Source organism: Acanthopagrus latus, chromosome 20 (assembly GCF_904848185.1).
Source record: "Acanthopagrus latus isolate v.2019 chromosome 20, fAcaLat1.1, whole genome shotgun sequence".
NCBI classification, from domain to species: Eukaryota; Metazoa; Chordata; class Actinopteri; order Spariformes; family Sparidae; genus Acanthopagrus; species Acanthopagrus latus.
Window position 1 is genome coordinate 3,207,431 of NC_051058.1, and position 26,226 is coordinate 3,233,656.

The window sequence follows — 26,226 nt, forward strand, 5'->3', positions numbered from 1 at the left end:
GCCTCTGAGACGTTCACAGGATTGGCTTCTGCTCTGCATGACTACAGTACAGTTGCCTTAAGTTGTTACAGAAATGATGAAGTCATCACTCCTCATTCCCTTGATCAGCAAAATTGACAGCCATTCTGTCACAACCTAAAGCCTCTAATTCATTGCCTTTGCCTTCTCTATTTTAATAGTAATACACACAATGGACTGCTCTGAATATAAAAGCAGTAAAGCACTTATTTCAAGCACAAAGGGATGCTAATGATTTTCAGATCTTCCCCAAAGGCTCTTATGCGTTCCCTCCCTATGTCCATAAACTTCTCATCCTCACTCACTGGCAAAAAGGCTTGGCAAGTACTGTACTGGAGGGTATAAATAAACAAATCTAAAAGGAGAGTAATTATGAAATGCTCGATTGGGGGAGCGCTGAGCGACAGAACGTCTATAAATGCAATCAAGGCAAGAGAGGAAGCGATTAGGGCCCTGCGCTGATCTGATTAGATTTTTAGGTGAGAGTGGCAGAGGCAGCCAAAGGAACTCATCCACGCTCCCTCAATGACAAATTGCACAAAGTTTGCTGCTGGTGGGCAATAAAAGGCCAGCGTGGGCCATAATAAAGTGTGAACGTCTGCCAAATGGAAAAGGGGAGGGGGGGGGGAAAGAGGGAGATGAAAAGCGAAAAAGGGGGAAAACAGAGGTCGTAATTAGATGGAGAAACAGTTGAAGACAAAAGACCGAAAGAGAACAGCCACTGAATGTTAGCCAGGCCTGTGAGCCTGCAGCCACCACATCATCATTTATCTAACACTCTCACGCCAGCTAGTGTATACAGCAACACCTCCACCCATCTCACAGGTACGCCCTGTTAGGATACGGCCATGACACTGTGTTCCTGGTGCCTATTCAACGCATTGTGGCGGTGACAGAGTCAGACGGCTCACATGATAGGTTGCGACAGATATTACAGAGTTAGTATAAATTAGGGTTGGGGTTCGATAGCACTTGATCTAATTTGAATCCGATATTGAATCTGCTTATCAAATCCAAATCCCTTATCTAATCTTGTTGGGTTCACCTTTCAACACACACACACACACACACACACACACACACACACACACACACACACACACATACGTGCCACAGACGTTCACTAGTCAGTAATGTGCAGATGCCAGACAGCTGAGTTACGGTAGGTAACACATTATCCCAGCAAAAAGGCTTGACCAAAGAGAGAAAATGATGTCGCAAGAAGGGAACCATGCCAGGAAAGCATAAAGGAAGACGGCAAATGAGACTTGAACAGTGGGAGAGAAAGAAAAGGGATGGAATGACGAGGCAAAGAAGGAGCAAGTAAACAAAAGGGGATGAAGGGTGTAGAGGCAGGGAGGAGCTTCAGGAGTAAGATTTTGGCAATATTTTGTATCATTATCTTTAAATCTTGAACTGCAGTGCTGCCATTACATTAGATGATAACGACTGAGCCCGAACAGAGTCGTCATTGTTGGAGAAGAGAGGGGGGTGTTCTGGATAAAGACCAGCAGACTCTGAGTCCACCACGGCCCTCGGCGCCTGGCGATCATTCCACTCAACTGTTTGGACCGCCCCAGGGAGGAAGAGAGTCTGAATATGAGCCATGCTAATCCAGCGTGGTTAAAGGCTGCTCCTGGCTAAAGCCTGGTCACAGCAAAATGGTCAAAATGTGACTCAGGCTGGTCAAACAAGGTGAAATCAGACACTGCTGAGTCCACAGAGACCTGTCTCCACAACATCTCAGATCAGCTGTTGGAGCGTGTCATGAGCTTTCCCAGATGTCGTACTTTTGGCATGAAGATGCCGACCGCATTATCACCATAATCTTGTTGCTGCTTATTCAGAAGATGCACAACATGCAACTCTGTTTTTTTTCTTTCAATGAAATAAAGTCTCCACTTCTGATATAACTGATGCTATAGCAGCTACGCTAACCTCTTGATGAACCGCCACTGTTGTTTGCAAATGAAGAGTATCTTATCCTGCTGGTCGTCACTACATCTCTAGCTGCCAGTTGTACTGCTGGACACCAAGTGGTTCAAAACCTGTGTGTTCTGCCACAAGTGCACCATTTTGAAACCTGGCAAGATGAATTTGTGAGCCCGATCATGCTATCTTGTGAATCCAGCTGACAGCGACCAGGTAATGCCAACATGCTGAACTGGGATTCGTTTAATCCCGTCGAACATCTTTAAACTGACCATTTTGTCAATCAGGGCCTTCGAAAATGAACTTAAGGCTTAAGTCTCCAACTCAAGTACACACTAAAACTTTCCAAAAGGGCTGGCTCAGCAGTGTGTGAGCAGCTCCTTTAGTAGTGACACTCACTTTTAGGCTCCAGAGTCACAGTTGGTTAAACCTGCAATGAAACCTGCGTGGGAAGCTACAGTGAGCGGAAGAGGTTTCAGCCAACACTGACCTAGGTGTGAAGGGTCACTTTTGCTTGGCTGGCCAGTGTTCTCTGGAATGTGTATGTGTGTGTGTGTGTGTGGATGTGTGTGTATGGGGGTCCTGACAGCCTCTTTACGGCATGATTGCAGGCCTGGCCCCAGAGGGTAGGGAAATATGACGACAACAAGTCGATAGTAGAAGAGAGGTGTTCAGCGCTAACGGAGAGAGGGGCTTTAAAAGCGCTGGGGTGGAAATGACGCTCTCCATCTCGACATCCATCCATCCATCCTCCCTCCCTCAGATGAACTGGGGCATGGACCCATAAACCTAACAAATGGACAAGGCCTTCTAAAACACTCACCAATCACACCCTGATTATGCACAAGGAGCTACATAGCTACCTTTATTCCGTCAGGTGCCTCACTGGCACGACAGAACCGGCAGCAATCATCCCATTTATGTTAATGCCCATCATGTTACATCGGTAATTGAACATAATCCCAGATTCTTTTTTCTTTTCTTCAGTTTCTCTCTGCATATTTGTTTTCCTCAGAACAAGCTGCTGAGTGACGATCCGACGTTGATTCCAATCCAAGATTCCGCACAATTAGGATGCCGAGGTGCAGATGTGGGAGAAATCTGCCGTTTAATAGTGATTAATGATAATTAGGGGGAGAGAAAATAAAACAGAGCACGTTTTGCCGTGAAAAGCTCTGTGACTGATAATCTGCTGCAGTGACATTAGCTCAATGTGATTTTCCGTGTGTGACTGTGTTTGAAAGGGGACATATGAGGTGTGTGTCTGTGATTGATGGGGGTTTAAAGTGTTTGGAACAGCTGGCTATAGCGAATCCTTCTCAAACACTTAACAAGATTTATATTAAATATAGCCAGATCCTCGCTTCCGTAATGCGGGTGTCTCTCTCATCCCGTGAGGGCTAACTCTCTGTTGAATTTAATAGGGGTAATCCTAATTTAATCTGTTTACACTAATATTATATGAATGCACCATTTTAAGTTTTTGTCCATCCTAATTTCTATTTATGTGATGATTGAAATAATGGTTGATAATGGGTGGTAAAGGCCAGCAAAGGAACAGCTGCTCATTGTTGCTTTTCAATCATGTTCCAGACTGCAGACTTTGATCTGATGTTTGTGAGAAGTGAATGAAAATGAGAGAACAGAACATCTAGAACGGCGGTATTATAATGGGTTATAATAGAGGGGTTTCTTTGCTCTCATGGATTACTGTTATTCACACAATAGCTCCTTAAAAGATGATTGCTCTCAGATTGCGCTCTTTTTTTTTCATTTCTTTCTTTTTTTTCATTTCCGTCACCACACATTTGTGATTGGTGAAAAGCACAACTGTGCTTTGTTTTCAGAAAAAGTAAGTATTTAAGGCAACAATATTCAAGTATTTCACCTTAAAACAACAATTTCAAAAATCATGCTGCGTAGTGTAGCTACAGTGTTACTGTTGAGCCCACTTGTGATCTCGCACACCCCTCCCGACCGATTGGTTGGCCTTGCTGTTGTGTTCTCCATGCTTGACTCTAACTGCTGACTCACACAGTAGGTCTGGTAATGCCTTTTTTTGGCACTGGTTTTGTGAGCTGTTGTTTTGTGGATAAACACGCAATCTCTCTGGCTTCCCTCCCGGTCTTCTGCCGCTCCTGTCGAGGTCACCAATCCTCCGTAGCCGCTCTTCACTCTCAGAGTGTCTCTGGGCTCGTTAGGTAGAGTACACAGTCGGGCTTCTGCCAGGCCGCCCTGCCACCGCTCCGTCACCTGGCATGTCCTTACCTAACGAGACCAGAGACACTGCCAGTCGTGGCGGTGCATTCACACCACTCAGCAGCTAAGCTCACGGTCCGCGACGTTAGCCATGATGCCGCTGGCTGTTTATTTTAATCAACCACAAGAAAAGACACAAGCACAACTCATTAACTCCAGACTGTGAGATACAGTGTGGAAATATGTGTTCTTGTGTCTTTTGTAGTTTAATTAAACAGTAAATAGACAGTGAAGTGTGGCTATGGAGGATGAGTGACCCTGACAGGAGGAGCAGGCCGAAGAACTCGTCCGATACCCACAAAACACTGCAGCTCAAAAAACTGCCGGAAACAGATATCACCAACACCGTGTGAGATAACAGTTTGAGTCAAAGATTGGAGGACACAACCAACATGGCCATCCAATCAGATGGAGGAGAGTGGGTCTTGCAAGAACATAAGTAGGATCCATGAAAATGTGCAGCTACAAGTTTGCTCTGCTAACCTGAGCTGGCGCTGCTTGGAGCACCACCAGGGAGCGTTGGTGTTGGCAGCTCATGACAGAGGTGAAGAGACTGAAGAGGATGCTGACAGAGGAAACCAAGGAGAAAAAAAGTGACCGAGCGAGGAGAGACAAGAGTGGCTCAGACTGGCTCTTAGACATTAGCAGCGACTTTGCAGATGCAAAGCTGGACTTGTCGCGGTTGAATGTTAAGTAATATTAGCTGACTTGCTAAGTTATATGTCTTGCGTTGTTGCACTTACCAGTTTATCGGCTGCATAAGCAAAGTTGTCAACTCGCTAGTTTTTGCTCATAATGAAAGTCAGCACATTTTGTCAGAGGTTTAGCTGGTGGCAGGTTGCAGCAAAGTCGTATTGTCTCCGTTTCAGGTTACGTTACCATGATGGCTTCTAGTTGTGAGCGTTGCTTGTGCAGACATTGACTGCTGAACGGCAAAAAAAAAAACCTGAGCATGCCACACTTTAATAACGTGCTGAGTTTTGTTTGTAGTTAGCACGTAATCCTACATTACATCAGTAAAAATGGTTACAGAAACCTGGGATTTGTATTTATGAGACCACTGCTGCTGAGGGAAACATATTGTTGCTTTCAAGGGCCAATCTAGGGTATTAGCAAAGGCTTTAACTGCTGTGTATTTGTCCATGTACATTTAATCAAGTCATTTTGTTGTGTTTCTAGTTGAAGTAAAGATTGTTTCCTGTCCTTCAGTGCACCAAGAGTTTTCAATATAGTCACTGCATGACCCTGCAACATAACTCTGACATCTGATGGATCACCTGTGTTTCAAATTCACTGCAGAAGACTGGAAGAAACACAGCAACAGCTGCCTGGAAACAAGGAAAATCCAAACACTTATGGTTTATGGTTTTGCCAACAAAAATATTTGTATTAGAACGTTGATCAGCATTTTTAGGGATCAAATCTTACTGTGTAAATAAAGGAGTGATTTTTGAGATTGACCTGACTAAGTCTGGCGACGTGCTATTCCATCAGACAATAATAGGGTGGCTCAGTGTTCTCTGAGTTTATATAAAGGTGAGCCAACCTTGTGGATGAATAATATTTGGAATATTTTAGCACTTATTAAAAGACCAAGGTGTTTAATTTTCAGATTAGACTGGAGCAGCTCCAGGAGAGCAGAGCTGAACACACCACACGCACACACGCACATACACACATGCATGTACACACACATGCACACACACGGTATAAATTCACCCCCTGATACTGGAATGTATCATTACTGATTTTAATATTCGACTGGGGGCCAAAAAGTGCAAAATAAATTAGTATTTTGGGTTGACAAATCTAAATCATTCTATCCAGAGATGAATACCCAGCAACTAGTTCCTGGCAAAATGTGAATCACGATTTTTGTCCCTGACAAGATTCTTATTTTCATTGTATTATTTTCAACTACAAACATTTATTGCACTCTTAGACACTCAAGTGAAAAAATGTCCTGTCTCCCAGACTTTCAACGGACTACATAACATATGCCAAAGTGCTGGACTGGGAAGCTGAAGGATATGGCGATGCACTGTCACATGGTGCTGTCAGTCTTCCTCTGTAATCCCATTTGAATTTAATGCCATATGATTTTTTAATACTCACATTATATTCAATGCTCAAGTTTAGGCTGTTATGAATATTTGTGTTATACTGTTATACATTCTGTCCACTAGAGGGCAGTCCATCAGTAGCATAACTTTACACTGATAACTTTTTGTTGCTATATTGAAAGGTTAGAAAGACTTGTAATGAGCAAGGGGAAGAAATTGGCTCTGATAGCGTAAGGTTAGCGCACTGAATGTCAGTTTGCCATTCAGATAACTTTACTGTTCACCAGACGTGACAAAAGCATCTTGTAACAGAAACAGAAAAGTCTATTTGCGGGAGAAGAGCAGTCCAACACTGACTGTTACCGATGACTGCTGTCCGTTTTATCATCCTGTGTGTTGCAAGCTTCACAGGAGCTTCAACCCTCTAAAAATTAAATGTAGCATTAAGTTAGCGACCTAGCTAGCGTCAACATAAAATTGTTTGTCTCGGCCGCCAGAGCTTTTCTGTCAGAATTAAAACGCTTTGGACACGGAACCGAGGAAGGCAGAGCGAGATTTGCTTATGCTAGCCAACGCACTTCCACTAGCTAATTTGTTTCTGACAGCAGAGCGCCGTGAATGAGGAAGAGAAACTGACAGGGTTCCTATTGTTCAGCTAGGAGGAGGCAGTGAGATGATCTTACTGGCTGTAAACAAAGGTTAGCCAAACCTCAATTTGAGTGAGAAAGTGAAGTTAAATAATACAATTGTCACTAGTAGAAATAACGTTTTTTCCATTCCTGATCCATATCTGAGTCCTTCAATTTTGCGTATCCAACTGCTGATATCACCTCTGACCTCATAACCACTAAATGCCAACGTAATTGGACACGATGAAATAACAGGCGTAGCCGACAAACTTGCAAGCCTTGTTTTTCATAATCTGCTTGATCTAACTCCTAAAGGTCTTTGTTCAAAACAATGAAGTCAATAAGCTTTAATTATTGATATGATATGAATGTCAGTTTGGAGAGCATTAACTCTGGAGAATGCGGCCACTGAAATCGACTTGGAAACGTTGACCTGGTGCTCTGTAGAGTTGTTTCAGGCGACCTTGATTATTGTGAACAACTCGTCTGGTGACAGTTTTCCAAGAACTCAAAACTGCACTGTACTGTGTGTAGTGTGTGTGTGTGTTTGATGTGAAATACATCAAAATAGAAATAAGATCCAAGGTTTCATGAGCCAGAATTATCCTTTACACATTACTAATATCATCAGTAAGTGCTTTAGAGCTGCTCTGTTCAAGAAGGGGAACCAAAGCCAAACAGTACAATGTACAGCGCAGTCAGATTCAGCGAGGAATCCTTTGACAGATGACAGAGATGCATGTTGTCATAAACAAACTTGTACAGAAAGAAATGCCAACAACATAAATGTATCCACATGTGATGAGCTGATAACAAATCCTATGAATACAAATACATGTAAAGAGTGTGCTGGTTAATCCCAACAAAGTCTAAATCTTGTCATATATTTGAATATATTGACTGTGGTGATGCTGGTGACTTTTATGTTATCGTAAGTTTATTTCATGTGACATTTATGACTGTGTGTGTGTGAGTGTGTGTGTGTGTGTAGGGGGGGGAGATTTCTTCCATGTGAGAGATGTTTTTCATTTGATGGCTGCTTTTTGCTGTTTGATATTTTTTCTTTTTCTTTTCCTACGTGCACATGTAAGTGCACATGTAGATGGACATGCACACACACACACACACACACACACACACACACACACACACACACACACACACACACACACACACACAAACACTGTCAAGCAAAATGTAAGGCAGAGAGAAAGCATGATGAGCTAGGAAATATAAAAGTGTAAAGGGGTGATTCAAGGCTGAGTGCTTTGGAGTGTGAATGCACCCACTCACATATACATGCACACACACACACACACACACACACACACACAAACACATATATACAGTATCTATGGGGGTATGGTGTCATGTGTGAATATATATATCTATATCTATCTATCTATCTATCTATCTATCTATCTATCTATCTATCTATCTATCTATCTATCTATATATATATATATATATATTTACATATATACATACACATACATACATACATACATACATACATACATACATGTATATGTATATATATATATATATATATATATATATATATATATATATATGTATATATATATATATATATATGTATATCCTCCCACAGGCTGCCATTTCAGAAGGATGCTTTGCTTTAAAAAGGTTTTTTTTTGTATTCCTCTTTTTGTTCACGTTTCAAGGACATGCAAAGCCACCACTCATCTGCAGATGGGGCGAGAGACAGTCAGAGAGAGGGAGAGAGCAAAAGAAAGGGCGAATTTTCTGCATTTTCAATTATGAAACATCTCGTTGAACCTTGAAGTCACGGCTTTGGCTCGGAGAAAGGCTGGGGATGGGCTACCGGGGGGAGGTGGTGGAGGATGAGGAGGATGTTTTTTCAAGCTGCCATTTTGCTCAAAAACAGTTGTTTGAGTGAGGAGGACATGGCAAAAGGGAATGGGATATTAAAAAAAAAGACATCTGTTAGCAACCTTTCCTGGCCTCGTTCTCCCTGCAGTTTGACAGTTCTAGCATAGCTAACTTAACTATCCTGCCGAAACTACGTCTTTTATTACCTCTTTGCATGCAGAGTGCGACTGGGAGCAGATACACAATAGGTCTGAACCACATGCTGGAGAGAGACCTCAGATATCTTTCTAAACTACAAAAAATGGAAAGTAAAAAAATCTAAATAAATGCATGAAAATTAAGATAAAAGCCTTTTTTTTTTTTTGCCCAAATTACTTTAGTTTCCGTCAGTGTTTGTCAGATTGTGTCTTCGGTTGTACCTGATCTCATTTGGAAGCAGTCGAATTGAAATCAATTAGTGGTGCAACAACTCGCTGTGCGTCGCAATGAAAAAAAAACAAAAAACAAAAGCAAGAAACGAGTCTGGATGAAGAGGCAGACGTGGTCATCACAGGCTTTCTGTTCTTCAGTGAGAACTGGAGGTGAGATGTTTTTTTTAGATCTCCTCCATCAACAGTAGTTGCTAACGTTACCCTCAAGGGCTGGAATGTGACAGGCCGTCTCGCACTTACAAATGTCTAAGAGCCGTGATTCGTCGTGGTCAATGTTGAAACACTGCACAGACCGCGTTCACTGGTGTGGCAGCCTTCTCCCGATATTAAGTCAGCTCATCTCCATGCAGTGTCAGTGTGATATGACATGGACTGTAGGAAAATCTGAAGTTTGTAGAAATATTAATTGCCTTTATTTTCATCCTGCAGACTGTGCTGTGTGAAAACTCTACTCACAAGAGAATATCCACTAATGAAGACTCTGATGTCATGCCCTCTCTCTGTTTGTCTGGGAATCTGGGATTTGAGCAACCTTTGGGGAATTTACATCTGCAATTATGACCACGCACAGCATATATATGTATGTTGAAGGCATATTGCTCCACCGCTCCCAGTGGAAATCGCTTGCTGTCTGAGCCACATCTCCCTCTGTTGCCCGCCTTAGGGTTTCTGTGTGCAACACGGAAACAGTGTGACATCAGATCTCAGATTTCAGCGACGGGCTCTTTAGAGCCTCTCCTCTCCACGACTCTGCTCCTCCAACGAAGTGTTAACGCACAAAGGGCAAATCAGTGACTGAAGGCAGGGGTGAAATAAAAACACCAAGTCTTAGTAGGAGCCTCGAGACACAGTGATGTGTTTGTGCGCGAGTGTGTGTGTGTGTGTGTGTGTGGGGGGGGGGGGGTTGTCCTTTCAGGCTTAGGTTACAACTCTCTCCGCCCTGAAGGACGCAGTAAACACTTGTTTTATTATGATTTGAATATCAGCTCTCAGACTCTGTGGGAGGATAAATGATTATCATTAATTATAATAAATTTGCCTGTCAAGACTGCAATTATTTTGTTGCCACACAAATTGGTTATTCATATAATGGCGGCGCTGGAATGCAGCGGCGTGAGTGACTCATGATTTTGTTGAACAATCAAAGCCAGGGAAGCTAATTGTTTCACTCGACAAAATGTTAGAGTAGCAGTGTGTGACAGTGTGTGCTCATGCACAAGTTTGCGTTAGGATGGAGTGTATGTGTTTGTGTGTGTGTGTGTGTGTGTGTGTGTGTGTAGGGGGAGCTAAATGTTGAACTGTCATCTCCAAGACAAGTTTGTTCCCGCTGGAAGAAGTGATGCAAATCATTGCAGCCGTCATGTGTATAAGCTCATTTAGAACGCCGCATGACTGTCTGCAGATTAGAGAGAATACTGGCTCATTTAGGCGTCTGAAAACCTTTTTCAGCATCCACTGAGTTCACTCGAAAATGCATGACGGAGAGGCTGAAATCAAAGGTACTTCAAATGGAGACTCAAGGACCAATTTATGCTATTACCTTTAAAAACCAAACACTCATGCTGTTAGTTTCTGCTTTCAGATGGTCAAGAGCCTAATTCAAACAGGATATGTTTCTCTGCTGTGATGATGCCAATATCACAAGTGCTGGTCAGTGTTTTCAATCCAGTGCATGGCAGCTACTAACTACAGTGTCGCTAGACAAGAACAACAATTAGCACCCTCTTTTCAGCAGGTTTCCCAGCCCTCGTGCTCATCTTGGCCGCTGCAGAGCTGCCCAATCAACTAGAGAGTGTTGTCCCACGTTTCGTCAGCGAGCGTCCACCGACACAGAGAGCTTAGACAGACCCCTAGAGTGAGAAATACCATACGCACCTCTCTAAATTCTGATCGAACTGCCTTAACCTGGCCATTAAATTGGAGGCTAAAAAAACTCTGATGAAAGTTTAAAAGAAGTCGCGGAGGGGTGGGTAAATGTTTAATTTCTCTAGGCGGGGAGGCTTGGGAGATGACGGGTGGAAGGGTGATGACACGCCACAGGTCGGGCTCAAACCCCGGGACTCTGCGGGGTTCCTGTATGTGGGTCACATGCTCTGCCGACTGAGCTACTGAGGTGTGGTGGCGAGAGACATTTTAAACAGAACAGAAATATCTTCGTTGACTGATTTCATGCGCTTGAACAGTCGAAAGAAACACAAACTCCTCGTTTTCATCACTGAATTAACAAATTATTTAAGGATCAACTAATTTGAATATCTGTAACTGTGGCTTAGCTTACAGTAATATAACCTACAACTTCAAAGTAAGTAAGGTATTAAAGTAAGTAAAGTAACCAGTATGTCCAAAGCTAACTAAACTAACTAAAGCTTTAAAATAAATGTAGGGGGATCAAAGTGTAATATTTACCATTGAGATGTTATGGTTTAGAAAGATATGGTTTAGATTTAAAGGGTATCTATGCTGTATGTGTTTTTGTAGGGGAAACGCCACCTCATGGTCTCACCCTACAACTGAGTTAATGGGCGTGTCTACCGTGGAAGTTTTTGCCACCCACAACGGGTGCAATTGTCCAAGTGTTGACCAATAGGAGCACAGAGTGTTCTTTCGTGCACACCTGTAATCGTGGCAAAATTAAAGAGGTAAGAGAGATAAAATTGGTTTGGGAGAAATGTCAAGAATATAGGACTCTTTAATCACCCAATCTGATCACCATCGTAACAGACAAAATATCGTGTAGTCTTTGGGCTTTGCCTTTGTGCGGCTTTCTTGGCCGCTCATACAGTAATTCGCACAAAGTGCACGCACCTCTCCAGAGAAGGCCTGTCCGTTCAGCAGGTGTTCGGAGCCCTGGCCATCCTCGCTGCCGAAGTGTAGCCGGATCTCCTCCAGACGATGGCTGTACGTCATAGGCCCTCCGGAGATGTTAACCAGATGCTCCTTGTCCAGTCGCAGAGAGACGTGGCGGCCAGTGTTGTACATAGTCCCTCCCACCTGGAGAAGAACAGGTAAGGCAAAATTGAGTGCACAAGAACATAAAAATATATGAATAAAGAATAAACAAGTAGGACATAGTCAAACTAGCAAGCCTCGAAGTGGACCTCAAAGTCAAAACCGTCAATTATCCATTGTAGCTGTTATTCTGTGTGCGTTTATAGTGACCCATTTCAAAAGGAGCCAAACATGAGGTCGAGTGAACTGGCGGCATGTTCACACGGAGCCATGATGCAACTTGCTGTTCCTCATGTTGAAATACAAATGGTTGATGAATGTCCTTACCACAGACTGTAAACAGATACACTTCTAAAATGCACAACCTCTTAACCTCCTGTTATTGTTTCATGTCTCAGGAAACAACTCCTGCAATTCGTATGCTGACCCACATAAAGGTTACCATGGTTACCACACAGTCTTGCATACATAGACACACTGTTTAAAGCAGACTGGGAAATTGCTTTCACGGCAGATCATTTGATCAGCAGACGCGTTCGCTTTTCACGCCGCAAAGGAACACCAGCCTGTTTATCTGAACCACAGCAAACAGGTCAGTTAACGTAGACTCGCTTGATGTGTGTAAAAGAGTGCTTGCCTCAAGTGGTAATACTGGCTAATGGTTAATGCTAACACATAGTGTAACATTAGCCCGAGAGGGGAAATGTCATGATGTTATGACCATAACCAAACCAAAACAAAAAAGTGACTGAATTGACTGACTTTTAGATTTCTTTTTGAGGATCCACTGAGGTTTAAATTGAACCTGATCCAGTATTAATCACTGGAATGGCTGAGGAGGCTGCAGGTAGCTGAGCATCGTCTTCTAGCCTTTAAGATTTTCACTGCTGAGAAAACTCATCCATCACGGTAGCGTCTACTGTTAAACGCTGACAAACAGAGTTGACAGAAACTCTGCATTTTAATAACATGAGAACCCATCGATCTCCTCACTGAAAGGCTAATATAGCTCCAATAACGAGTATAGTCGACACTGCATGTGATGTCAGGCAACGCTCCTGGAGAGGCTCGATCTGATGTGAAGGCTATTTCTAATGCTGATAATGGATAAGTAGTCCGCTTGATGGGCGTCGCGTACTGCGATGTTAAAGCTGCTGTAAGTGATATATTTTATATTAATACGTATTAAATTGCTCTGTATTCCCACAGTACTTATGGTCATAGAGTCTGGTCAGTAACCCGTGTCTCTCCTTCAAGAGATAATACATTTTCTGGTGTCCCTACCCACTTTATCCAATCGGGTCAGGTAGATCTATAAAGAGGCGGTCCATTCTGGCCTGTTCTCTGTACACACAGAGAGCAGGATCCTCCTGTTTGCTGCCACGTCTGATGATTATCGCCACCCGCTCATGTGGCGACAAAGAGAGGAAGGGAGGGGGCTGCTAACTGCAAAGCGGACAGGAAGACAAACGCTTACAGCAGCTTCAGCTTCTCTTGTTGTGTGCTGAACGAACCACAGGGATGAATGCTTATGTAGATGCTAACTATTTGAAACAAAAATGAACTGAATTGCAGATATTCCGGCTGTTGATCACACCAGCGAAGGCTGACTGCCGTCTTAACTCGGGCTAAATCAACAGCCTCTAAGAATATGATGAAATCCATCTGTGTTTCTGAAACATTATATTCGCAGTCACACAGGTTTTTGTTTTTTTGGGGGGGGGTGTCTCCCTTAGATTTTAAAAATCTATTTGGTGTTTTTATAGGGTGCTGCTGATGGTGTTGGAGCAATTACGATGTTTATGTATTTTCTACTCCCCACCCAGACGAGAGGTCCCAGAAGGGTGTTTTTCCTGTGCATCTATATGTTGTGTAGAGGACAATATGGACAACGCTCATTGCCAGGAGTGCACCAATTCTTTTCCATGTATGGGCGAAAACACAAGCACAATTTTTCCAAACATCCGGTAACAGTTAGACACATATACAGAAGGACAAATGCACAGACTGCCTCGCTCTTACATCATCTCATTTCCCCGTCTACCTCAGTTATGTTACTGAGTAAACTATACAAACACGATTAAAAGTAACCATTAGCCCACTGATTGTTGATCTATTAAAGAAAGATTATTTCATCATACGACTAGAATAATTAGGCTGTAAATGAACTGAAGCATCTAGAGAATTGTTCATAAGCGTAAACTTAAACGGAAATGCTCAGACTGAAAGTTTAAATTGCAAAGATTCAATTTAAAATGGCAGTGGGAATAAGATAAAGGAAACATCAAAAAGAGAAATGGAAAAGCTTCAATAGAAAAAAAAACAATTATTAAGTTTGTTTTTTTTTGGTCCCCCCAGTAGAACATGACTTGAACATCTCGGCTATGCTTAAGTTGCCATGACTGGAAAGGAAATTGGAAATAAAATGATTTGCCAGTGGAACATTTTCCTGATTAATTCAATATAAAGTAAAACCTTTATATTGAAAGTTTAACAATTTGGCAGTCTGTTAGATTGGTTAAAAATGTTTCCTCGTGTTCATTAACACTGATTGGGAATACATTACATTTCTGTCTTCTGTCTTCAGGTATTTGATGTTGCATACTAGTAGTCCAAAGCAATTATCTTAGGCAGACACAAATCATTGCTCAAATCATATATTATGGTCAGAATGTGTAAAATAATCATTGGATGTTGGTTTATTTGGATGCAAAAATGAAAGAGCCGCCAAGCATTATGCAAGAAAACAAACTCTTGAAAGGATGTTGGTTCAGTGAAAAAACTTTCTCAAGGCTGTGCTGTTATTCTGAAGGGTGTTTTTTTTCCCCCCTCAGTCTTTGTCTTCTGGCTGATTTAACAGTCGTGAGTCACTTGTTTAGTAAGAGCTTTAAACACAAATGAAGAAAATCAGGTTCTCTTGAAGTCTTTCTCAGCCGTGTGAGCTTTGGTTTCAGTAATAAGGGAAAGCTGTTGTCTTGCATTTTTGACAGCTTAGGAATTCAAGTTTTCATTGAAGCCTGCACCATCAAGAGAAGCTTACGCAGGAACAGTCCTGAGGGCTTTATTTAATTAGGCAGCAATCTGATCGGGAGGGATAGGCGATGCTGCAGTCCGCAACAACACTTCAACTGAAGAAAAGAGAGATTGGAGCCTCAAAGAAAGAGAGGCGAGAGGTAAAGATGAAAAAAAAAAAAGGGGTGAAATCAACAGGAAAAATTCAAAATCGATGCGTTGGGAGGTTTTAGGGGAAACATGGTAGCCGATTACAAAAGCCGTGAATAACGATCTTTATCGGTAGCCCTGTTTATTTATTTATAATCCGGAGTTGTTTCAAAGTGAAAAATTGATATTCGCGCCACGACTTTGGGTGGACTTCCATCTCTCTTATCTGCCTCTTTCTCTTTTCTCCTCTTTCGTCTCCCTTGGCTTTCCCTTCCGCTCTCTCCCTCATTTCTTTTACCACTTGCTTTCAAAATGATCACCCCCACCCCCCCAAATTCCCAGAGAAAGAATTCTGCCCACAAACTGTAAATATTTTATAGATGCTCAAAAAAAAAAAAAAAAAAAAAATCAATGATTTGAAAGGAGAAAGGGAGAGGGAGAGAGAGAGAGCAATGCAAAGAGGAGATAAGTATGGGGAGGCAGGAGGAGAGAGAGCTGGGCTGGATTCAGTGCCTGAGGAGGAAAAAGGTAACGAGAGAAGGCAACTCTTTCAGGTTTCCTGGCAAGCTGACAAGGGTGAGGTGAGACCCCCTTAAAGGACCAGACCCCCTCAAGTCCCCAGCTGGCTATTATTATTTATGAGTTAACGTGGCGCGAGGCCTGTGGACTCTCCTAAAACAAGTCGGTGAAAACAGTGTCCAGCTGCCTGTTAATGAAGGACACGGATAAGTTAGCTAAAATAATGCAGCCTGCTTGTCAGCGCCTTCTAAAACCATTACATATGACTGTAGCAGAAATTAACCACGTGACCTGATGTGACCTGAGTTATGATTAGATCACAAAAACAAGAGCTGCACTTAATAATTCATCCGATGACTTTGTGTGTTGTGGAGGGTTTCACTTGCAGAGAATGATCACCAACTCTTCACAGACTGCAGTGCTACTGTATGGATAGTATCACGGCTCTCCTCGGCCTCGTTATGCTCAGAAGCAGGCAGTTGTTTTCAGTGAGAAAGGTCTAACCCTTACATAGTCACATAGTTCGCCACAATCTGGTGAAGACAGCGCAGCATTTAGGCGCTAAAGAACCACATCATATTCGCAAGAGTTGGTGGAGACCAAAAACAGAGTTTAAAGGTGAGTGGCTATTGGAGAGCATTCATTGCTTCAAGTAGAATGGCTCTTGGTAAAGCTTACACCTCCTCCAAGGCCCCAACTCAATCAAGCCTATTCCAGTATCAAATATGATATACTTACATCCATTAGATCCAGGCAAAATGGACACTGTTTGCTGCAAGGGAGGGACGTTTTCTGGGTATTTATTGCCATTTAAAGTAGCTAATAACACTGGAATCTGCATTAGATGGAGCCATGGAGCTATCGGTCATAGACTCTGTCCAGCTCCCGGAAAACAAGGTCGGACTGGGATGGCAGAAGACAACCTCCCTGTAGACTGAGGTCAGCCTGGTGACAGAGCGTAGAGTACCAAGATTGTTTTCTTCTCAGGTTTGGTCCAGCAAATACGACCACTTACTCGGCCGCCCAGCTACTTTACAGCCGATATGTTAGCAGCAGTTAGTGCTCGCTTTAGTAATGAAGCTACTGGTATCTGTCCATCAGAAAACATAAACCACCTCGGTACTGTAATTGGACTCCATCGTTCTCTGAGACTTTGTACAGTCCAGTTCAGGGGAGCAAAGTAAATCTGTTGAGACAGAGTAGCCGGAGCGAAAACTGTTTCAACCAAAGCAGTGGATTAGAAGTTATAAAGTTGCATTCCTGGAGTCTGACAAGATGTTAGCGATAAAGAAAGGACCTGTTGCCAAAAGCTGATCACCTATACGTTATGGTCCATCATCATCATGAAGTGGCCCATGAAAAACAAAGCGACAACCAAAAGTGGACAAAAGTGTGTGGACGCCCGTGCTCCGCGGCACATTCACGATGCACAAAAAAAGAGATAACACAGGTGGAATATAGACTTTCTCCAGCCTTATATCCTCACACTATTGTCTCATGTGACTGTGACATATAGGGAGCAGTGTGCGCTCATTGCACAGGATGACAATTTTTTTTTTTTTTTTTTTTTTTCCCCCAACCAATATCTTGTTGTTCAGGCTGATTGCTCTTGTCAGGGTAAATGGCTAGAGGCTTGCTGGGAGGCGCGGGTAGTGAAGTGTGGTTGGGATGACAAAGGCGAGGAGAATAATCATGTTTGTCTTACAGTGAAACCGAGATACAGAGCGGCCGCTGAGAGAGCATGTACAGTAAAAAGCTGCTCCTTTTTCTAATTGGTAGTTCTTTCATCCTCCGGGATCGATAATCCCCGGCTACTGAAGGGAAGCACTCGCAACAGCGAAACAGAAAAAGAGAAACTCAGAGACGGGGGGGGAAATAAAAGCGAGCTGTACGTGATGCAATCTTGGATATGCAAATGATTAACTTTCGAAATGGTGATTTTGGAAAAGGCAAACAAGACTCTGCTGGAGAACAAAAGCCCTTTCAGAGATAAAATGAAAATAACAATCATTCATATTTGAAACAATACAGTGAATCTTCTGAGATGGGGGTTGAAAGAGATCACACTTAGCTACATTTAGCCAGCTGGCGGGAGCCAGGCTCGAGGAATACATAAACACTCTCTTGAATAAAACCTGCTTACTTCATTTGTCATGTTTCTGCTGCAACAATTACCATCCAGTCAGTGTGGTGGAAAGGTTGCAAACAAAGCAAAAGCACTATATTCCAGTCTGCTTTCTCATTATTCTTTGGAGTCTCAACATTTCTGCAAGTAGTGGAGTAATTATTACAAGCGGGTTGTGAAGTTCATATCTTCATTCTCAGCGCTGAATGTGCTTCTGGAAATTGCTTTCTTTTTGTGCTCTTTTCATGGAAATAAACCCAGCCTGTCAGATAAGCAGAGGACTATGAGTTACTTGTATATTGAGCTGTGATAAACGCGGCAGTGAGACAATCAACAAAACACTTGCGGCTGTCCGACTCTTCTCCTGTCTCAGCGTTAGACTATTATATTGATTAGTCCGTCTCCGCGTTTAGACTAATGGCTTCAAAATCACATCAGGAAATGCTTTCCTGCCCTCCAGACTTTTGTTAAGAGTTTTGCTATAAACAATATACAGGTTCTGTTGCTCACCTCATGATGGACTTTGACTTTCATCTGGCCTGAAACTGAGTGGGTTTTTTTGGGGGCTTTCAGGCTGTGTCACACAGCTCCATTGTTGCCCCAAATCCATACAACACACATCAACGGGCCACACCGGGTAATGTTACTGGGTAACATCTTCCTTCATCACCATGGACACTGCTGCCACTAGGACACCAAATGTGGATTAATCCACAGTTGAAAATAGTCCCACAACAAATACTATGTTTTCTTTGGTTTCATTTTAGGTAATAACTTGGTTTGACAAAAACTATTGCGACCAGGTGTTTTCAGGAAAATTGCTTAGCGTTTTTGAAACTATAGAATTTTTGGAGATGTTAAAGGTGGAAATCTTTTCCTGCCTAAACGTGTCATTGATGACACCATCTGCGTTTGGACTGGTTCCCTATAATCCCCCTTTCCACTATGCTATTTGGTCTGTCACCAGGCTGGGATTTCCCCAGAATAAACGAGGTCTCGCTTCACGGCATTAAGGCGCTCGAGCTCGCCTGGCTCTGTGCAACCAAAACAGGAGGAGGATTTGTTCTCCCCTGTGGCTATCATAGCTATCCCCAGGTAATGATGGAACAACCGGACTTGCTCTGGAAACTCTCCCGGCAAAAGACGAAGAACAATGTTGACAGAGGAGGCAAAGGAGGAGAAGAGGGGGAGTGACAGAAACAAGAGGTAAAACAAGATTGAATGGAGTGGCTTCACTCGATGTTGTGTCCAAATTTTTCCCCGTGTTGATATGTGTTTACTCTTCAGCCAGGAGACTAAGCGATTTACCATCCTTTTTATTGTAGGACCAAGATTGGGGTTTTTGGGGCAAATTTTGATTCTTAGCGTCGTTTCTCAGACTGCAGCTGGAGCTGCAAGGGAGCCAGGAACGACGGAAAGAAACATCTTTTGTTTGTTTCTGACGCTAAACTCTGTGTTTGTCTCTGGCTCCTAGCGTTAGCGATCGGGGTTTTCCTTGCCACAGTGGTGCCAAAGATTTTTGTCCATATGCAACAGTAAGGGTATGGGAGTCAGGAAGTATTGAGTGATGGTCTTCATATTATTGATTTTGGCGCTGGGAGTTTTGACAGTAACAAAAGTATTAAGTGAAGAACCTGATTAAGTTCGTAAGCCCCACATTGCGTCATTGTTCCTTTAAAGCAGCTATAATGGATATTTTTAGACTGAAACCTTGAAACTCACATCTCCAATCACCCCTGTTCGTGCCAGTGTGGGTAAGCTTGCGCCTCTGTCGCTGTACTCTCCATAGACAATATGAACATTTTTCTCGTCATAGTAGAAGGAGCACAGGTGCAGCTAATACCATTAGCGACGGTTCCGTTCTATTCGATTGTCCCGGTAAGCCATGACAGTGCGACAGGGAGCCAGCATGACCAACACCGGCGGTGTGAAACTGAAGCAGGTAAATGAAATTCAGACATTCCTCAATCCATTATTTACACCTGCGCCTTTTCCTGCTGCGACATGTCAAAATGTCTTCAGTGAAAAAGCCCCATCATAATGTGTGTTCCTGCCAAGGCCTTACACACCATGTGGAGAGAGAGACGTGGGCCAGAGGTGCTGTACGAGGTGAGAAGGACAGGTACAGACAGTTTGTTCTGAAAACAACGGGAAGGTAGTTGCTGTAGTTTGACAGCTGATTTTGCCCATCAGCTATTGACACGATCAGCGGTTGCAGCCACAGCGGTGGATGTGACACACAGCTTGTGGAAGTAATTAAGGTGCTTTACCTGATCTCTGCAGTTTACATTGACATTGAAGTCCAACTTGGTGTCTGTAAGACCATGACACCTAGGCCTGATACACATAGATACATAATTAGATTGTTCACCAATATTTTCTCAGGATATCACAATCTCAGGATGAACATGCATAAATCCACAAAGAAATCACGGAAAAAGATTTAGAACTTGCCCGAAAAGACACATTTGTAAGTTCTCCAGTGTCATAGTGAACCATTCATAGATGGCTGTGCATCAACGCGTATACTGCAATAGGAACCGCAATTAATGATACTCTTGGTTATGTCATAACATTGCAACTTGTGAAAATGACCAGAAAAATATGTTATCCTTCATAACATGTGCTTTGCGAAAGGGTCTATACCGACCTAAAGCATCTTCTCTTAAACCTCACTAATTTTTATAATACCCATAACTTAACTTCACTCAAACATTGGCCCAGCTGTAACCCTACAGCCCTATAACCAAACCAGAGCCTTCACCCTAGAAATCTACCCATGAGGACCAACAAAGATGTCCCTTCTGTGGCGTTCCTTCGTTGTTTAGGCAACACACAAACCCGCTTTCTTTCATCCACACACAAGTCTAGTGTGTACTGTCAGCTACATCCACTCATCACAACAAGTGTATCAAAAACATATCAAAAAGACAGAGGGAGCTGTCAGGACGGCTCGATTTAGATGGAAACTGATATAAAGCAAACTGCGTTAGTACTGAGCCTGACAGCTGACACAACATTTCACACTCGCACAGACATACACAGACACACACACACACACACACAGCACAGTTCCAATTAAAAGATGCACAAGAGTGCGAAGCGATCACAGCCGTCAGCAATATACAGGAACGCACTGCTGGTCTGTGCATGCATGTGTGTAATGTATATTAAGGCTTTTTTTTCTCCTGTTCATTAGTGTAAATTACAAAGTGCCACCCTTTGCAATAGTACCTCATGTTATATGTCAATGTTGTGCATCTCCTATAACCCCTCCCCAACCCCCCCAATACACCTCACCGCGTTCAAGCAGCCTAAGCATGCTTTTAATTTGTTCTACGAGGCTTCCAGGAGCGATGGAGCCAAAAAGGACAATTGCGCTGCTCGACAGGCCTCCCTTAACAGATAGCGATGCTCACGACGCACCACCACATTAGCGGTAATAGCTCCGGGCGAACGTAAACAAGTCATAAAGGAGATTGTTGAGTGTCTGGGGCAGACTTGACCATAGCGGGCAGGTACGCATGATAGAAAACAGCAGTAGCATGCCGGTAATGAGAAAACACAAGGAGCATCATCATTATCTGAGCATACAGATCAATAGAGTAAATTACCCCTTGTTACAAGAAGTCTACACTAACTACTCCATATGTTCAGCTATTAGACTGCAGAATTGCCCTGTTTCTATTGAGCATTTTAAATACAAAAGCCACCATCACCGAATGAAAAAGAGGGTTAAGGCTGGAAGAAAATCGTACACCTAAGCAAAGTTTAAATATGTCAGAGTAGCACACTCGCAGCTGTACAGGGTAAAACAGCGAAGCACTGGAAATGGTGATAAGCCGCATGAATATATCAGACAGTAATTATGAAATGCACACGTGCTTTAACAACCATCAGATGGGTTTTAATGTCCTCTCTAAAAGCCTGCAGCGCTAAGCACTGAATCATGGTGAAAGTGTAATGTATTTGATTATAATACAAGACGACTGGTGCTCTTTCATTAAGGTGTGCAGATGTGGAGAGTAAATGGAATGGATAGAGACAGAGGCGACGCTACAGAGCACAGCACAAAAGGGCGGGAGGGGGAAGAAAGGGAGAGGAGAAAAAAAGGGGGGGAGAGAAAAGACTGGCTGTGATGAATTCAGTCGAAGCAGGACTGTGTGGGTTGCAGCTCACTGGAGTTATGGACACACATTTCAGTGCAGCAGTTCCAGTAATGCTACATGATGAGAGCGATTCAACGCTAATCCGAAGCATTTGGAAAGAGATTTCAAGAGAATGTTCTGTCCTCGGCAGAAAAAAAAAACAACAGCTTCGCTGGTTTGCTCTAATCAAACTGTTCACCAGACAAGAAGTGGGGAACAATTCAGAAAATCCCTTGATTACACGGTCTGACAATGCTTTTTCCTTAAAAAAAACGATCATTGTTAATATTTTTGAATTTACTACAATAGGGTCCAACATGACGTGGCAGATGGTTTGTCACACACAACCATCTCGAAATGAGCCCTGAGAGGTGTTTAAAAAAAGGACATGTACTTAAAACTAACTGGCAGGTGATTGGACAAACCATCTGTCTAACACTGTCCATCTCTGATTCACTTCTGCTATTCAGATCCACAGGTTATAGGAAAGCGCTACCACCAGCGGAGCAAGGTGAAAAATCAACCTCTTACTAAACCCTAACAACAAAAAAAATTGAGAAGAGCCATCTTACATGTTTATAGGCTCATGTGGGTCATTTTAGAAGGCCCTGACAAACATCAACAGATATACTGTCTGAATCCCAATACACCCCCCTGCCCCCTTGTCAGTGGGACGCCACAGCAGGAATGCTAACATGGCTCGTTTTGGAAGACAATGACAGCTTCTGCTGATTACAATAGCGTTGATGTCCAACAATGGGGCATCTATGCCTCTACGCTCATCTCTGTTGCTGATTTTGGAGCTTTGGTAGATGCTCAGAGAACAGCAAGAGGCGGGGATAACACTGAAGCATGATGCTAAAACACTGGATCAGACACATGGACCACAGTAGATGTCCAAGCGCCCCTCCATCTCTCATCTGAGAGTCTCTCAACCGTTGACATAAAGCTGTTAAACCCAGTGGTGGAGTGAGAAGCAATTAATTAGACCCTGTAAAACATTTGGAAACCAATCAGTCTCCAGTACCTGAGGGGCCTCGTTTATAAAAATGTACTTGGGCTGTGTTTTCAACTTGAACTGAAAGACTGAACACACACTGATGCACATTTTGTGCAAAAACAAATGTGCTTCAGTGCAGCTGTATATTCACTACAATTTAACAAATGATGGTGTCGATGACAAAAAAGTTGTGTGCAGCGTCAAAAACTGCATGACTGCCCATCTAGATCGTCACCATTCACGGTGTGCAGATTCTGAAAGAAAATTAGATATTAAAACAAATGCATCATGTTCCACGTCAAGAAATGACTGTATGTCAGCACCAGCCCAGGTAGAAGAGCTGATTCCTCGACAGTCTGGTGTTATTCACCTTGACATAATCACATTTGATCGTGGGATTCCTCCAGAGTGCAATGGGCAGTGGCAAAACTGAACGCACAAACACTTTGAATCAAACTACTGCCAAAGCGCAAAATCCAGATAATACATTTCTCCCCTTTCAGTCATTGACTAAATTGTCGGCTGTTGAGAAAATAAGGCTCGCCAAAACTGCTGTGGAGCCTTTTTTAATGTGACAGCCTAACAGCCTCCTTGAAATCAGGGGACTATCCTTCCCCCTTAAATCACATTAGAAGAAAGTGGTCAGGGGAGCATGTGTAGCTTTAGAAAGTGATTATGTTACATTTTTAATTCGGGGGAGCACTCTGAGCCTTTAAGGCTGTGAGCAGATTCCTTTTATTCTTAGGCTGAAAGCACATGTTTGTCTTTGTGTCCATGACTATCTGGAGACGTCTGACGTGCCAGAATAGTGAATTTCCAAAGAGCCGTTGGAGCATCTCCCGGACGTGGCTATCAGGATGATGGCATTTCAAGACAACTTCTTATGTCACTTAAACAAGGAAAAAATAAAAACTGGTGACTGGAGGGAGAGGAGGCTTTTAATACAGGATACCAGTCTAAGTACCGCCTGAAATAGTCGTTTCAATCATGGTCACCAGGGGATCACAGAGTCTGTGAGTTCTGAAAGACATAATCTTTTTTGAAAGGTGTAATATCTTTTTTGTTTTTTCTGCAGCTCTTCTTTTCGGCATATTTCAACTTTACCTCAGTCATACACAGTTTTTTTTTTTTTAGGGCAGTTGCTTTGAACCCCAGAGCAGTTTCTCCCCTTGTTGGGTTTGTTTGGACTCATGAGAAAACAGCAATCACAGTCGGGTGCAAACCAAATCAATTGGATCGAGCACCCCTGGTTGACAAGGAGGTTTCCTGGACTGTTTCCAAACCAAGCAAGGCGCTTCATTTGGACGCAGATCATGGTCTGAATGCGGTACGGCCGTTCCTGCTCTCAGACAATTTTGTGAAATTTGAAAAAAAAATATGATGTGCTCTGTGTATGAAATATGCAAAACCCTTCTGCTCATGAAGAAGACACAAGTACAACTGACAGTAGGCCTGAGGGTGTGAAGGTCAGCTTGTATATAAGTTTGTACTTTCACTTCAAACTCTTGACAGCTCAGGTTCAGATCCCAACTGATACCAAAAAAAGTAAAATAAAAACGTTTTATCACCCAGAAGAACTGAAAATCCAAACACTATATATAGCCTGGCAAAAAGGAATAGCAATATAAAAATGATAGATCAACATTTTGGGAAATGCACTCACCAGGTAAAATCAGTCAAACAATGACTCTTGCAGTGTCCTAGTGACAGCCATTTCAGACCTTCACTGTGAGTGTATGACCTTCTCATACATTCACAGTTTGGTTAGGTTTAGGAAAATATTGTGGTTTGGCTTAAAATAACTTTGTTTCCTCTTTAACTTTAGTTATGAACATACATACTTTAGCTAGATTGGCTCTGTCCAAAATTGTGATATATACATACAAACAGATCTGTACAAGTAGATCTATATACAAACTCAGAGTGGCTACAAGACATGGCTCACTGCATGATGCACTTTCAAAATGGTTAGGTTGAGGCACCAAAACTTATTTTTTTGGGTTGGGAAAAGGTCTCAGGTGCGCATGTCAAGTAGTAAAGCCTACTCTGCGAGTCTGCAGCCAGGCCCTTTTACACCTACAGCTTGCTAACAAACACCAACCAAAACAGTGCCATTGGGTTGGACGCATGAATCTCAGGGAAAGCTATTTGTTCATCTCAAAATATCGACAAAGGCAAATCTGCATATACATGGGCAGGTACTACTAAACATACTTGCAAAGGTGGGTAGCAATGACTTACTCTGTAACATGTACTTGACTAGATTTTTTTGATAGATCTTTACTTTTACTCCATTGCATTTTGGGAATAATGGTACTACTAATGGCACTAATTTTATCTGATTTGCATGCCTTCATGCATTCATTCCATTAAGACGCAGGTTGTCAGCTGGGGCTCTGTTGTCGATCCCACCGCAGCCACGCCTCCACATGACTCCATTATGGCTTTCAAATTGTGCTCACTGCAAATATTTACGGATGAATTAACAGCACAAAAATCAACTAATATCGGAAGGATTACCATAACATTTTGCACAGTTATTTGTGGTCCTAAGAGGAGTGTTTAGTGTTGACTTTCGTACAGCAGATCAAAACTTTTTTCAGTGAAATAATGATGTTGATTAGCATGGAATCTAAAAATAGTTTCCATGGTTTCCAGACAATGTATTTTATTGACTTTAGTGGACCCCTTACTTTTCTTATCAGAAGGTCAACATTCTTGGTTTTTGAGTGAAATATCTCTACATGGGCATGAAATGAAGGGGAGACTCTTATGTTCCCAACAGATGAATTTTGACAATTATAGTGATCCCTGACTTCTCCTTTAGCATCATCACCAGGCCAAAACATTTTCCAGTGTCCTGTTTTATGACCAAATACCTGCAAATTGCATGACATTACCAGCTGCACTTTATATTTAGTGCCAATAAGCAATTATGAGTTTGCTAGCATGACATGCTTAGATGGTAAACATGATTAACAAATTCTAAAATTCATGACTAGACTGTCAAACATCAACATGTTGTAAGCATTTAGCTCAAAGAGCTGCTTGTGTGCATGAAGACCTTTTTTTTTTTTTTGCCTGTGTGCACTGAAGTGATGGCTACTCTAATTTGAACCAAAGCAACAATATATTAT

The 26,226-nt window shown here is 42.5% G+C and overlaps 1 protein-coding gene across 1 annotated transcript in view; it reads right to left on the minus strand.

Annotated features, from left to right (window-relative positions):
• The window catches only part of ca10a (carbonic anhydrase Xa), a 224,576-nt gene that overhangs the window by 18,518 nt on the left and 179,832 nt on the right, over positions 1 to 26,226 (minus strand). Inside the window, exon 4 of the mRNA XM_037080344.1 lies at positions 11,992 to 12,177. Coding sequence (XP_036936239.1) covers positions 11,992 to 12,177 — 186 coding nt within the window. The remainder of the gene's footprint in view (positions 1 to 11,991; positions 12,178 to 26,226) is intronic.